Source organism: Trichomycterus rosablanca, chromosome 21, assembly GCF_030014385.1.
Source record: "Trichomycterus rosablanca isolate fTriRos1 chromosome 21, fTriRos1.hap1, whole genome shotgun sequence".
Taxonomy (NCBI): domain Eukaryota; kingdom Metazoa; phylum Chordata; class Actinopteri; order Siluriformes; family Trichomycteridae; genus Trichomycterus; species Trichomycterus rosablanca.
The window spans coordinates 8,516,359-8,528,755 of record NC_086008.1 but is presented as its reverse complement, the minus strand read 5'-3'; the positions used below and the strand labels follow the sequence as shown (position 1 = coordinate 8,528,755).

The 12,397-nt window shown below is 37.5% G+C and overlaps 1 protein-coding gene across 2 annotated transcripts in view; it reads left to right on the top strand.

Moving 5' to 3' along the window:
• Positions 1-2,812: 2,812 nt before the first annotated feature.
• The window catches only part of msh3 (mutS homolog 3 (E. coli)), a 49,083-nt gene continuing 39,498 nt past the window's right edge, over positions 2,813-12,397 (top strand). The window contains exons 1-8 of one of the 2 annotated variants that reach the window (XM_063017646.1): positions 2,813-3,042; positions 4,597-4,729; positions 4,831-5,030; positions 5,117-5,326; positions 6,458-6,574; positions 6,700-6,817; positions 7,450-7,583; positions 7,910-8,076. In XM_063017646.1, coding sequence (XP_062873716.1) covers positions 2,881-3,042; positions 4,597-4,729; positions 4,831-5,030; positions 5,117-5,326; positions 6,458-6,574; positions 6,700-6,817; positions 7,450-7,583; positions 7,910-8,076 — 1,241 coding nt within the window. In that variant the 5' untranslated portion in view covers positions 2,813-2,880. Of the gene's footprint in view, positions 3,043-4,596; positions 4,730-4,827; positions 5,031-5,116; positions 5,327-6,457; positions 6,575-6,699; positions 6,818-7,449; positions 7,584-7,909; positions 8,077-12,397 lie in introns of both variants that reach the window. The other variant, XM_063017645.1, reaches the window with a different exon arrangement.

The following is a 12,397-nucleotide window of genomic DNA, read 5'->3' as shown; positions in this document are numbered from 1 at the left end:
TTTGAGCTCCTGTACAGACGCTGTTGAGGTGCAGCCACATTGTTTCATGTTTATTTACTCTTCTTTATATAGTAAATCTTCCCGAGATAATCCGAGCCAGAAACCGGACAAGTTACCTCAGCAAAGATCCACATGATGGCGCAGAAACACCACAAACATCCTGAAAACGCTTCATTTGGTCAAATTTCCGTTTATTATCAAAACTATCACATATAACGAGTACAAATTATTATTTTCATATATGGAACTGCAATAAATAATTTTATTGAAATGTAAATAAGCAATATTATAATACGCATTAAAATGAAGTGTCGGTTTAGTGATTTAATAGATCATTACTAGATGCTGGCAGGGCTTTGTCAGTCACGTGTTTAGCGAGGTGACGTCACCGACGCGCCACTCTATGTATTGTTTTTGTTGGCGGTTCAGTGAAAGTAGCAGCAAAGACTCTTACATTACTTTTCTATTTTTTTCGAAGCAGTGAAAGCTGGAGAAGCAGACGCGAGATGAGAGGAACCCATACCGAGACAAACTCAGCTAGGATGCCAGAAACCATTGTTTGGATAAATGATCATTTGTTAACAGTATTGATAAGCTAAGTTGGTTGTGAGCGGGTGGAACAGCGACCATGTTGCGTTTGTAGCGGTAAATGTTTGTATTGTTCATGCTGCTTATTTTGCACAAAGAGTGTTAAGTTTTTGTCTGTCTGTTTACAAGTACAAATAAAGTACATATATTTGAAATTTTACATAACTGTACTTGATTACTGTTTTGATTTGCACACACTTAAAAACAATGCTTCTTTAATCGTTCATTTGTATACTTAAAGGCTTGTTTGCGTTATGAAATGTAGGCCTAATTATCATCAGAAAAACAAATAATGCAAACTACATTTAATGTTAATCCACGATTTTGTTTTGTGTCCTTGATGCCACTTAAAGCTAGCAGAAGCATAGATAAATCTCTCTGCTGAAACTTGGATCTAATTAATATTTTTTCGTTCTTCTTTTATTTCTGACAGAACATTGTGATCTTTTTAAATACTTTTCTTTGCACATACAGAAATAGGGGCTATTTTATGGAAATTATAGTGTAAATTATACATAGATAAAGTACAAACGCACCTTACGTACTTTGCGCAACTTTATGCAAATTCACGAAACGACCCTCATACGTAGGTCTGTTTCGTGAATCGGAGCATGCGTAGTGAGGCTCCCGTTCGTCGTTTGTGTTTTGGTGAATAAGTGCTCTTTACTTTTGACTTTGTGCTTATAAACGTTAACAGAATATCATCTATTCTTTATTTTAAATTAACAAGGACACGTATATTCGGTCACTATTAAAAAGTACATATTTATTCACCAGTAAACACAACTACAGTACGAGTTAGCCACTTGGTGGTGATAAATAGTTTATCCCGAGGAAAATTACGCCATAATGGTAACGTTGTGAGAAAGCAAAGCATCCAGAAACAAGAAATCTGACAAAAATGTATATATTACAATATTAATATGATGATGAGTTATAGATACAGAGTGCTTATAGAAACAGAAATCACTGCAATTAGCTTAGCAGCTAACACTAGCAACTAAGCTAACAAGTACCGGTGTAGTAGTAGTTAGTGTACTGCACACAGTGCCCAAGTCTTTATTGTGTATCTTTAATAATGATAGTAATATTTATGATGTATTGAGTTAATTGGGTTTTAGCCAGTTTCTCAGCTGTGAACTAGTTGGCTAGGCTTGGTATTGACACATTCACTCGGCTGTTCTAAACTTATTAGTAGGGGTGGGCAGATCGATCCAAGCATCGATACCAACGTTGGTATTGGAATCGTATCGATACTTCAGTTTTACTTTTCTCCTCCGCTATATTCAGCTCGTTTCTCTGGTTTAATAAGAAAGTAGAGATCATGTGTGTACAGTCAGCAGCAGCTCCTCTCACATCACACATGCTCACCTCGCCCCGCCCCTCCTGCTCTGCTGTGTCGTGGTACCGTCACGTGACTGAGCGGCACTGAGAGACCGAACACATGTAGCAGTGAGTGAGAGGATATTTTACTGCAGTAAATTAAAAAAAAAATGAAATAAAAAATTATTTAAGTTTTAAAACATTTGTTCTCCAGTAATAATTTTGTGTACTTTATTGTTTTTGTAAGTCAGAGAAGTGCACTGAAAGGTGGAAATTAAGTTTTATTATATTATTGTATATGATTGTATGAAAAACCTCTAACTGAAGTTATTTAATAATTTTGTGTATTTTGTTTATTTTACAAAAAGCCAGAAAATTGCAAATGACAGGGATAAATTATGTTTTGTTATCATATAACCTCAGTTCATTATAGTAATAAAAGTACTTTTTACTTGCCTAAAAACGTTGCTGTTCTGGGTTTTAACATGCACATGATTAACTAATTAACAGTAGAAAGTAAAAATTACACAATCATTTAGTGGTTAAAGCATATTGAAAATACAGTACATTTACCTCATAAATAATGGCACACTACTCTCCTCTACAAAGTAAATAAACTGCTTTTATAAGTAAAAAGTATCGGTATTGGTATCAGCGATACTAGCCCTGTATTTACTTGGTATCGGATTGATACCAAATTTTGCAGTATCGCACACTACTAACTAACTAACTAAATTCTGTCCAATAAAGGAAAATTTGCGCAGTTTTTGCGCCGTTTTTGCGCAGTATATGTGTTGCTGAATGGACCCCTTAAGTCACGTGGACAAACGTCATTCACGCGCCAACATGGTTGTAGTTCTTATCAGAAGTGAGTTATTTTGAACAGCCGAGTGCAGGATACCAAAACTAACAGTCGAGCTTTTTAATGCAGCGTGGAAACTTCTAAACATTCAGGTTTCACTAAAAATCATGCATTCTAATCTAAAAAGACTAACCGCAAACAAAGCGTGTGTGAAACCAGCAACACAGACCACTATCAGCAGGTTCTTCATCAGTGCAGGTAATAAAGCAGAGGAGGTGGAAGAAGCAGGGATTAACTGTACTGATCAACCAAAGCTAAACAGAGGAAAGGTGAGGAGATTCATACACACCCACACCTCATACTACATGCAAACACTTGCATGAAAAAGTACGAAAAAGTGTGTTTAATAACTGGTTGATATTTTTATTCCCTTATACCACTCACTCAATTTTTAAACTGCTTATCCAAATCAGGGTCGCGAGCGTGCTGGACCCCATCCCAACTCTCAATGGGAGCAAGCCACACAGAAACACCCTGGACAGGTCGCCAGTCCATCGCAGAGCCGACATACACAACACATTTAACCTAAACATACACATACGCACATCCAATGGCATTTTTTTAGTATCTCCAGTTAACCTGACTGAATTTCTTTGGACTGTGGGAGGAAACCGGAGCATCCGAAAAAAAAACCCGCAAACTTCACACAGAAAGGGCTCAGGACCGTCTTGCAGTGAGGCGACAGTGCTATCCACCGACCCACATTCATTATATTAACAGCTTTCTTCAGGTCATACTGTAGCACAGTAGTTGTGTTAAATTTTGGACTGATGTGTTTTTTGGTCTTTACAAAACACCACCTAGTTGTTGGTCTGCTTGTATGTTTGTGTTACTGTCTTGATACTGATGTCTTTGTTCCCTCGTTCATAGCAAACTCTCAATACACAGGCTGCGAAGCTGCCACCGTACTTTGCAGAAAAAAAGTATTTTCGCTTGTTCTGCTTTTGCTTTTTGCCTTCAAGTACAGTAGTTAGCATTATTTTGCAAAAAAAAAAAATGTTTTATAAATATATTTTTGTCAGGGATTTGTTATTTGAACGTAACAAGTTCTGGAGATTTTTCAGGTCTTTTGCTGTCCCAATTGCTTTTACAGTCTTGCAAACTTACGGACTGAGCACTGCATGTTTAAACTCCTGTAATGTAACTAAAGTGTGCATTTAGAAGGAACACCATATATTTGGCTAGCACCAACTTTCTGTGACATGTGAAGCCACCAGTTGCTTTGTTGTATTTTTGAAAAGCAACAGGGATCTACATAGAGGCCTACACAAAATGAAGAACATGTTGCCTACTGAATTACTTCTCTGTGTAGCATTGACCAGATCCTGGACATAACTGGTACAGTGGCATGGAAGTGACTCCCTATTTAACCATATGGCCAGTGACATTACTAAGACTCAAACCTCTCTGTGGTGGTGTACTAGCGTATTAGACTTATGCCTGCTGTACCACCCAAGCTCCCTGCTTTCTGCTTGTAATTAGTTTAGATTTCATTCACACAAGATTCAAAACTTACATCTACACTTGAAGGTAAAAAGTGCACTAAATCTGACACTGAGCAAATAACACTACTTTTCTACAAGCTATCACTATCACAAGCTATAATGCTGTAATATTAAATCTCTTAAACCACATTAGAGAATTTTGGCTTTATTGCTCATCTCATGATGTTTGCACAAATCTTCTGTAAATAAATTATCCTGCTTGGAAAGCGAGCTAATGATTATTTAATGTGTTTATTTGATAATTTAATGATGTTTTTATCATTAATATGAATAAACCAGGGGCTGATTTTTTTTTTTAACTTGTGCATGTTTATGCAGAAGAGGTCATTGGGGGCATTGCCTGGTAAAAGTGAATCTGTAGAGAAACGGCCCAAAGTCCTTAATGATGGGGAAGAGTTTGAGAAGGAGGAGAAGGCTCAGACGAGCTCAAACTGCTACAACAGCACTAAATGTAAGACTTAAAAATCCTTTTTATTGGAACCACTCTGCAATTCGCTCATTTGTATTATTTGTTTTACTATTTTAGTTCAACTTGTTGCTGTTTTCCAGCAGATGAAAGAGCATCTACCTCTAGAAGTAGTCTTTCCTCCTCTACACTGGAGAAGCTGCAAGGATTCAGCTGCAGTGCAGCCAGTGAGAGCAGAACTCCAGATCAGAAGGTTAAGATGGAGTTAGAACTGGTGAGCACAGTGACAGATGCACAAGTCCAGATTAAGGAGGAGATTGAGGAAGAGTCTGCACGAAACAAACATGTAAGTGATGCACTCTTAATTTTTGATGGCATTTATCAGCTATTGGAAAAGTTATGCCTTGTTTTTGTTTTTATTCTTTTCCTCAGCCGTTTAACTTGAGTCAGTTTGCTAAAGCCAACAGCGCTGTTGGTGTTTCTAAGAAGAGTCCCTCAGAAACTGCAGGTCCTAACAGAAGGACCAAGAGTATCTACACTCCTCTGGAACAGCAGTTCATGGAGATCAAGGAGCAATACAAGGACACAATACTTTGTGTGGAGTGTGGCTACAAGTACAGGTTCTTTGGTGAGGACGCAGAGGTGAGTTATAAACCCCCTCCCTCCAGACAATTGGGCTCTACACTATGTTAATCAGATTACGTTATGCTTAAATAAAATAAGTATCTATTTTGGACGTTTCATTGTTCTGTGAGATTAATGGCCAATTTCTTTTATTTTAAATGTCATGGATTTGGCCGTGAGCTGTGTTGATACTGATGGTCCTTTTGAATCTGGATCTTTTTACAGTTTCTGCCTTATAATATGTTGCCTTATAATATGTTGGGAGAGATTTATGTTACTGTCATTAGGGTGTTTTCAGGACCTGGATTCTGTAAAGTTTCTTAGAGAGTTATCTCTTGTACTAGCTATGTCATTTTTCTTTGGGTATTCTTTGTTCCTCCCATTGCCCAAACAATTACCTCTTGATGGGAATGACTAACTCAGCAATACCCTGCAATGCATTTGCACCATGTCCAAGGTGTGTTTCTCTTGCACCCAGTGTTCTCAGGTAGGCATTAAACCTTTAGGGATCTTTATTATGATAACACAGTTACTGAAGGTGAATAAACAAATGTAAACAGTTCTGATTGTCCTAAGTTTGACTGGGCAGAAATACTTTATATCTTTTCCATGTAAGACAGATTAAGAAGCATGACAGGCAAGAGAGATTTCATTTATAAAGGACATGAAATTAGCAAGGTGGATGTGTAAATTAAAGGTGCATCATCACTTATGTTATTGTGGTTCTGTGACACTTAGCTGAAAAACAACATAAGCAATCAGTTCAGTAAATGTATCCTTCCTAGATTATGTATTGTTCATTTCTTTCTGAGGCCTGGTTGGGTGTAAAGTTGGAGGTATTATAAGAAATGAAATTTTTATTTTAATGCAGTTTGTCCCGTTGCTCAGGGGGAAACAATTTTTGTTCAATTTTAGTTTAATTTATAGAAAGTACATTGATTTCAGTAGGACACTGATTTGCTGATGGTATCAGAAGTCTGTTCCAGGTGTATTTATGTTTAATCTCATGCTTTTTATGATGGTGTTGAAAGCAAACAATATGAGGAATAGGGTATACATAGTAAACACAACACTTAATATTTACACTGCTTACTTTGTGATATGTGTGGTAAGGAAACATGATTGATGAAACAGATTTGATGTCCTCAGATTGCAGCAAAAGAGCTAAACATCTATTGCCATATGGATCATAACTTCATGACGGCCAGCATTCCTACTCACCGCCTGTTTGTGCATGTTCGCCGTCTGGTCTCTCAGGGTTACAAGGTCAGTAGTGTGGCTTTATACCCTTCATTCAACCTAAAGCTGTATGCATGTTGTGTTTTTGCAAGTTATTCCATTTATCTGATCTAGAGAGCAGAAATGATTTTATTTTTGATTTTTCATTGTAGGTAGGAGTGGTGAAGCAGACAGAAACAACAGCAATCAAAGCCTCCAGCGCCAACAAGAGCTCCCTCTTTACACGGCAGCTCAGTGCACTTTATACCAAGTCTACACTGATTGGGGAAGGTGTGCTTACAGATTATTTACTTACAGATTTTTATCGTATTTGAAATGCATATGATATGTAACAAATAATGTGTATAAGTTTTCCTTTGCTGTGTATTTAGGTTAATTCTTAAGAACCCAAATACAATTTTGTATCTAAAGTATTCATCTGAGTCATGAATTGCCATGAAAATAGGATCAGGTGAAGCCCACAGACTTTCTAAAATCCATTCCTGTGTTACCTCTACAGTGGTTTACACTTAAACATAAGCTACACAATGTATCCATGTATGAATTTTTTGTGCATTGACAGCACACCCCTTTGTTTAAATACAAATCCTAGTTTTAGTCTGTTTATAAATGTAGCTGCCAACTGTATTTTATTTTTATTTATTCTGCTTGTAGTTAAAGAGTTATTTCTGTTATTTACTTTTACCATTTTATCAGGTAAAAGTAGAGTTTATGGTGCAGTGTGGATTACAGTTTCTGCTTCAATAATAATAATAATAATAATATGCCCTATTTGGGTCTGGATGCAATTTTGTGTGAGGTTTTGACAGTTAGGTCAAAATGGGTCATGAGTGTAAAGTTGTGAATAGATTCAGGTTAAAATTTTAATGAAGATCTGTAAATGTGACTGTCATGTGTTTTAGATGTGAACCCCTTGTTAAAGCTAGGGGACTTGGAGCAAGCTGAAGATATTGTGCAGGACACACCCAACAGCTACCTGATGTGTGTGAGTGAGACCTGGGAAAAGCAGAGTAAAGATCTGACTGTGGGCTTGGTGGTATGTATGGATATATTTTTTTAAGTTTCAGTTTTAAAGCTTTGAGTATTGTGCGTTCTGTGACCTGTTCTTACAGTCTGCTTGTCAAGTTTTTGTCAGTGAAAGTTAAAAGCATTTTTATTGGACTTTTTTTTAACTATTTTTTTACTCGAGTGGAGCAGTGGTGAATCCTTGGCAATGCTACCAACCTGGCTAGGCGTCCAAAAATCCCTTCTCTTTCCTTCCCTTCATCAAGCATTTCCATTATAACCGCTGGTCTTTAATAAATGGCTTTGCTAGGTACAGGCTGGATGATAGTAATTAAGGTCTTGTGTTTCTGGTTGCAGGTGGTCCAGCCCAGTGTAGGGGATGTGATGGTGGACTGTTTTAAAGATAACATATCTCATTCAGAGCTGGAGGCCAGAGTGCTGAGGATCCAACCTGTGGAAATCCTTGTACCCTTCAACCTGTCTGAGACTACAGAGCGCCTCCTGCACACCATTGCTTTGTCAAGGTTGGTTATCCACACACTTTATTAACATTAAAGATGTTATAGTTTACACTAAATCAGTACATTGGCGTGTTTTAAATTAGTAGCTGGTACCTGTCCCTTTACTTTCCATTACCAGTAATGTTTTGATGAAACATTTTTATAATGTATTGTAAGATTAAATATAAAAAAAAATAATGAGATGACTGAAGTATGTGGAGCTCACATACTGACTAACTTGTTGTACATGAATTCAAACCATAATCGATAAAGTTGCTCCACAAACATGCTTCTATAACAGATTCACACAACTTTGTTGTGTGTTTTGTGATTTTGTTAATCTTCAGTATGTTGAATGAGGTTGACATCAGGGCTGTGTGTGGTCTAGTCAAGTTTAACCAATCACGTCTTTATGGACCATTTTTGTTGTTTAGGGGTTTTGTCATTTTGAAACATGAAAGGAACCTAAAGTTTTGCCACAAAGTTAAAGACACAAATCTGTAGAATGTCTTTCTGTATTATGCATGCTTGGAATTTTCCTTTACTGGAACACCAGCCTAACCCGTGATTTTCCTTTCATCAATTCTATGCCAGTGTTTGTCTACATACATTGCATGTCTGTATGCTAGTTGTATTACATACAACATACATATTAAATACAAAAATTAAAATGGGTGTCCACATACTTTTGACTATGTATGTCAATAATCTGACAAAAGTATATTTAAAAAATTTACTTTACCCGGCTTTGTGTCACTAAGTTCAGATGAAAAAAAACAAGCTAGGCTTAAGGTTAGGTTTGCTAAATGTTGTTGTTACCATCGGTCACCACGAGAGGTCAGTAACTGATTTTAAAAAGACTTACAGCGGTTACAGTTTAAAGCGTCTTATTATTTATGATTTAAATGAAGCATTTTGTTATTGAGTGTTCTGTTTGTTATTGTTGTTTTGATATAATGTGACAAATGTGTGCAGTGAGTGGCAAAATAAGTTTATTAATATATTTAAAGCACATATATTTGTGGTATTCAGACACACTAGCTAACTGAGTGTCCCATATACATTCACAATCGTCCAAAATAATCCGTACCCAGGACTTTGAGAGAAATCTGTGCCCAAGACAGAGCTACATCAATACTCAAATTCCTCATACGTTCTAAATCATAATGTCACATTTTGTCATGTCACAATTATTCCACATCTACATCATTTTGCTAATCTTAAAACCTACTGATGGTCTGCATGACTTAAAGTTATGTTACAACATGATTACTCCTGTAACAATCCTTGATTTGGTTCAGAGGTGATGTTATGTAACCTTTCCCCAAAGAATGTGTTCAAAGTGTGTTTTAACCATGGTGAAAACGGGTATCAAAGGGCACTGGGTATAAAAGACCTAGAGACAACATTAGGAGTATAGTCCAGAAGTCCCACACATATGGCACAACAGCAAACCTAGATGTTACTAGAAAAGACTTAAAGGATGACCTGATGGGACAGATGTGTCAATGGCAACCAAAAGTTCATAGCCCGACACATGCCAGTCTTAACTAAGAAGCACAGATAGGGTTGACTGCAAAACAAACAAATTTGAATATGCCTGCAGTCAGTGATGTGGGGGTGTTTTTTTGCTGCAGGAGATGGCAGTCTTGGCTGTGTGATTGGCATAATAAATCTTTAGAAATACCAGTGTTTTAAGGAGGAATATTATACCTACTTTCCAGTAAGACAGTGATCCAAAGTCAACTTTCAAATCAACCAAAGCCATTTGGTGGCACAAGCCATTTTAAACTGGTTCCATGAACACACTGAGAACAGTTTACTCCTGTACTCTGTAACTCTGACTCCAATAGAGCGCCTTTGGGATGTGGTAGAACAGAAGATTTGCAGAGTAAATGTACAGCTAGCAAATCTACAGCAGGTACATGATGCAATCATGTCAACACGGACCAAATGTATCACCTTGGGGAATCCACGCCACAAGGAATTGTCACTATTCTCAGAATAATGTCTGTGGAGAGGGTTCCTACCCGGTATAAGTATGGTGTTTCTTAGAAAATTGGCACTCATTATAGCTAATATATGGTTCACTTAGTTCATATTAAGCCAAGGGTTTACATGCACTTGGAGGGGACATGTATGTCATGGCATTCTTGGGATTTAAATCATTTCTGCCACTACTTGTTTTCAGTGATTTACAAAAAAATTTGTTTTAATTATTCAGTTTTCTGGAATTCTGGGTTAGAATATGCATTTAAAAACTTAAACAATTAAAAAAAATATTGCAAAGAATAACTTAAATATGCCAACTATGACCTAATTTCATGTTAGTAATGAAGGATAGATTTACTAGTTATTGGAAAAGTGGAACTAAAAAATGGATTGTAGCATAGTATTGAAATGGAACATTACATACATAGACGCTCGAATGGCGCAGTGGTCTGTTGCACTAGCCCACCATCGCCCACTCCGGTTTCAAAACGTCATTGGCTATGCGCCGTGTCCAAGCCAGTTGCACCCAGTATTTCCCGGGGAAACTGGACCTGTTGTGACTGCTGACGTAAATACAGCGGTTGATGAAGAAAAATGAAATAAAACCTTACATATACGATATCCAGCAAAGTTCCAGCATTATCCAACTGTTTCAGCAAAACTTTGCTCCTGTGCTCAAAGCAAGTCTCATAAAACATGGTTTGATGATGGTTTTGGTGTGGTTTGACAGTCTGACCTGACATCAACCCTGTTAAACACCTTTGAATTAAAGCATCAGTTGTGAGCCAGGCTTTCCTATATTACATACGTACCTCACCTGAAATCATCTCACAGACACTTTAAAATCTTCTGGAAATCTCTAGTCATCCCAGAAGAGGCGAGGCTATGATTTTGCTATGTCTAACAAACTGGTCAGATGTCTACATATTTTTGGTCAGATAGTGTATACCACTACTTTGATGTAATTATGTGTATTGTAATGGAGCATCTAGCTTACCAGTAGTTGCAGCCAAGGACAGAATAATTCTAAACCTGTACACACACTTGCTTTAGCACCTGGTTGCCCCATTATATGAGATGGTGTGGCGTAGTAGCTAGGGTATTGTTGCTCTGCTACACTGGCAGTGCATAAATCTTTTGCATTATTTAACATTCACTGAGCTATTCAGTACAATCCATTCTAAAGCTTATGTTTATGTACAGGAATTGCATGGCTGTAAGTTTGATTTGTGCCTTTGTTCCAACTAATCCGAAGGGTGTACTATATAACAAAATAGTGTTTTGGCTATATCATCTACAACTAATAGTCACAATTATCAGTGTGCTGTGTAGCCTTGTGTCTGTGTTTTCTATGAACGTCATCCTCCACAAACAGCCAATTTTTTTGACACAAGTTGTTAAACAATGTCAGAATTACTGATTAAACTGGTGTCTCATAGCTTGTTTGTTCTGTTGTGGGGGCTCATTTGTCTGACATAAGTGGAGAAGAGCAAGGTGTCTGCACCTTTTACTTCAACATCAGTCAAATGGCTGCGTAGGCTACATCCGCATCCACTCTTTAAAGGGCACCACAATTACGCAGGCCAGAACCGAGGCTTGTTGTTGAGTATTAGCTGTCTAGTTGTGGTGCGCAGTTGCTTTGAAATGCGTGTGTGCGCCTGACTGCTGTATTCACCCACTGCTCAATTCATCATTTAGTCCTGATGGAGAGGAATGCTTCCTCTGAAAGAGCTGAAAAAAAAATTGTCAGCAGCTGACGCAACGTCTGCACTGTCCAGCTCATCTCCACTGACGTAATGCAGATATGGTTGTGCTGAACAAGAAGCGGGTTTATAGTAATATTTAAAAGCATTTGCCAAGTCCTTCATATCAGCTAAAATCCTGTCATTTGCAGGTTGTCATTTTTTTGTTTTGTTAGAGTACTTGATTGTCTGCAATTCATTTCTCAATCAAAGTTATTCCTGCATAATCAGCCACAAAAAAGTGTCTACAATATCTTCCCATTTATTATTTATTAGGATTTCTAACTTTCTTTTACACACTTTGGTTACTTTCATGACAGGACAGGTAGTTACACAAGATTCATCAGTTCAAGTTTTTAATATCAAACACATTCATGGAAAATTTTGTATCTCCAGTTCACCTCACTTGCATGTCTTTGGACTGTGCAGAAATTGCAAACTCCACACAGAAAGAACCCTGTGCCACCTGGGAATCGAACCCAGGACCTTCTTGCTGTGAGGCAACATTGCTACCCACTAAGCCGCCCAGTTTGCCATTGATAAATACACTAAATGGCCACAACCATCTCTTTCCAAAACTATGAGCATTAATTTCAAGTTGTCTCTACTCT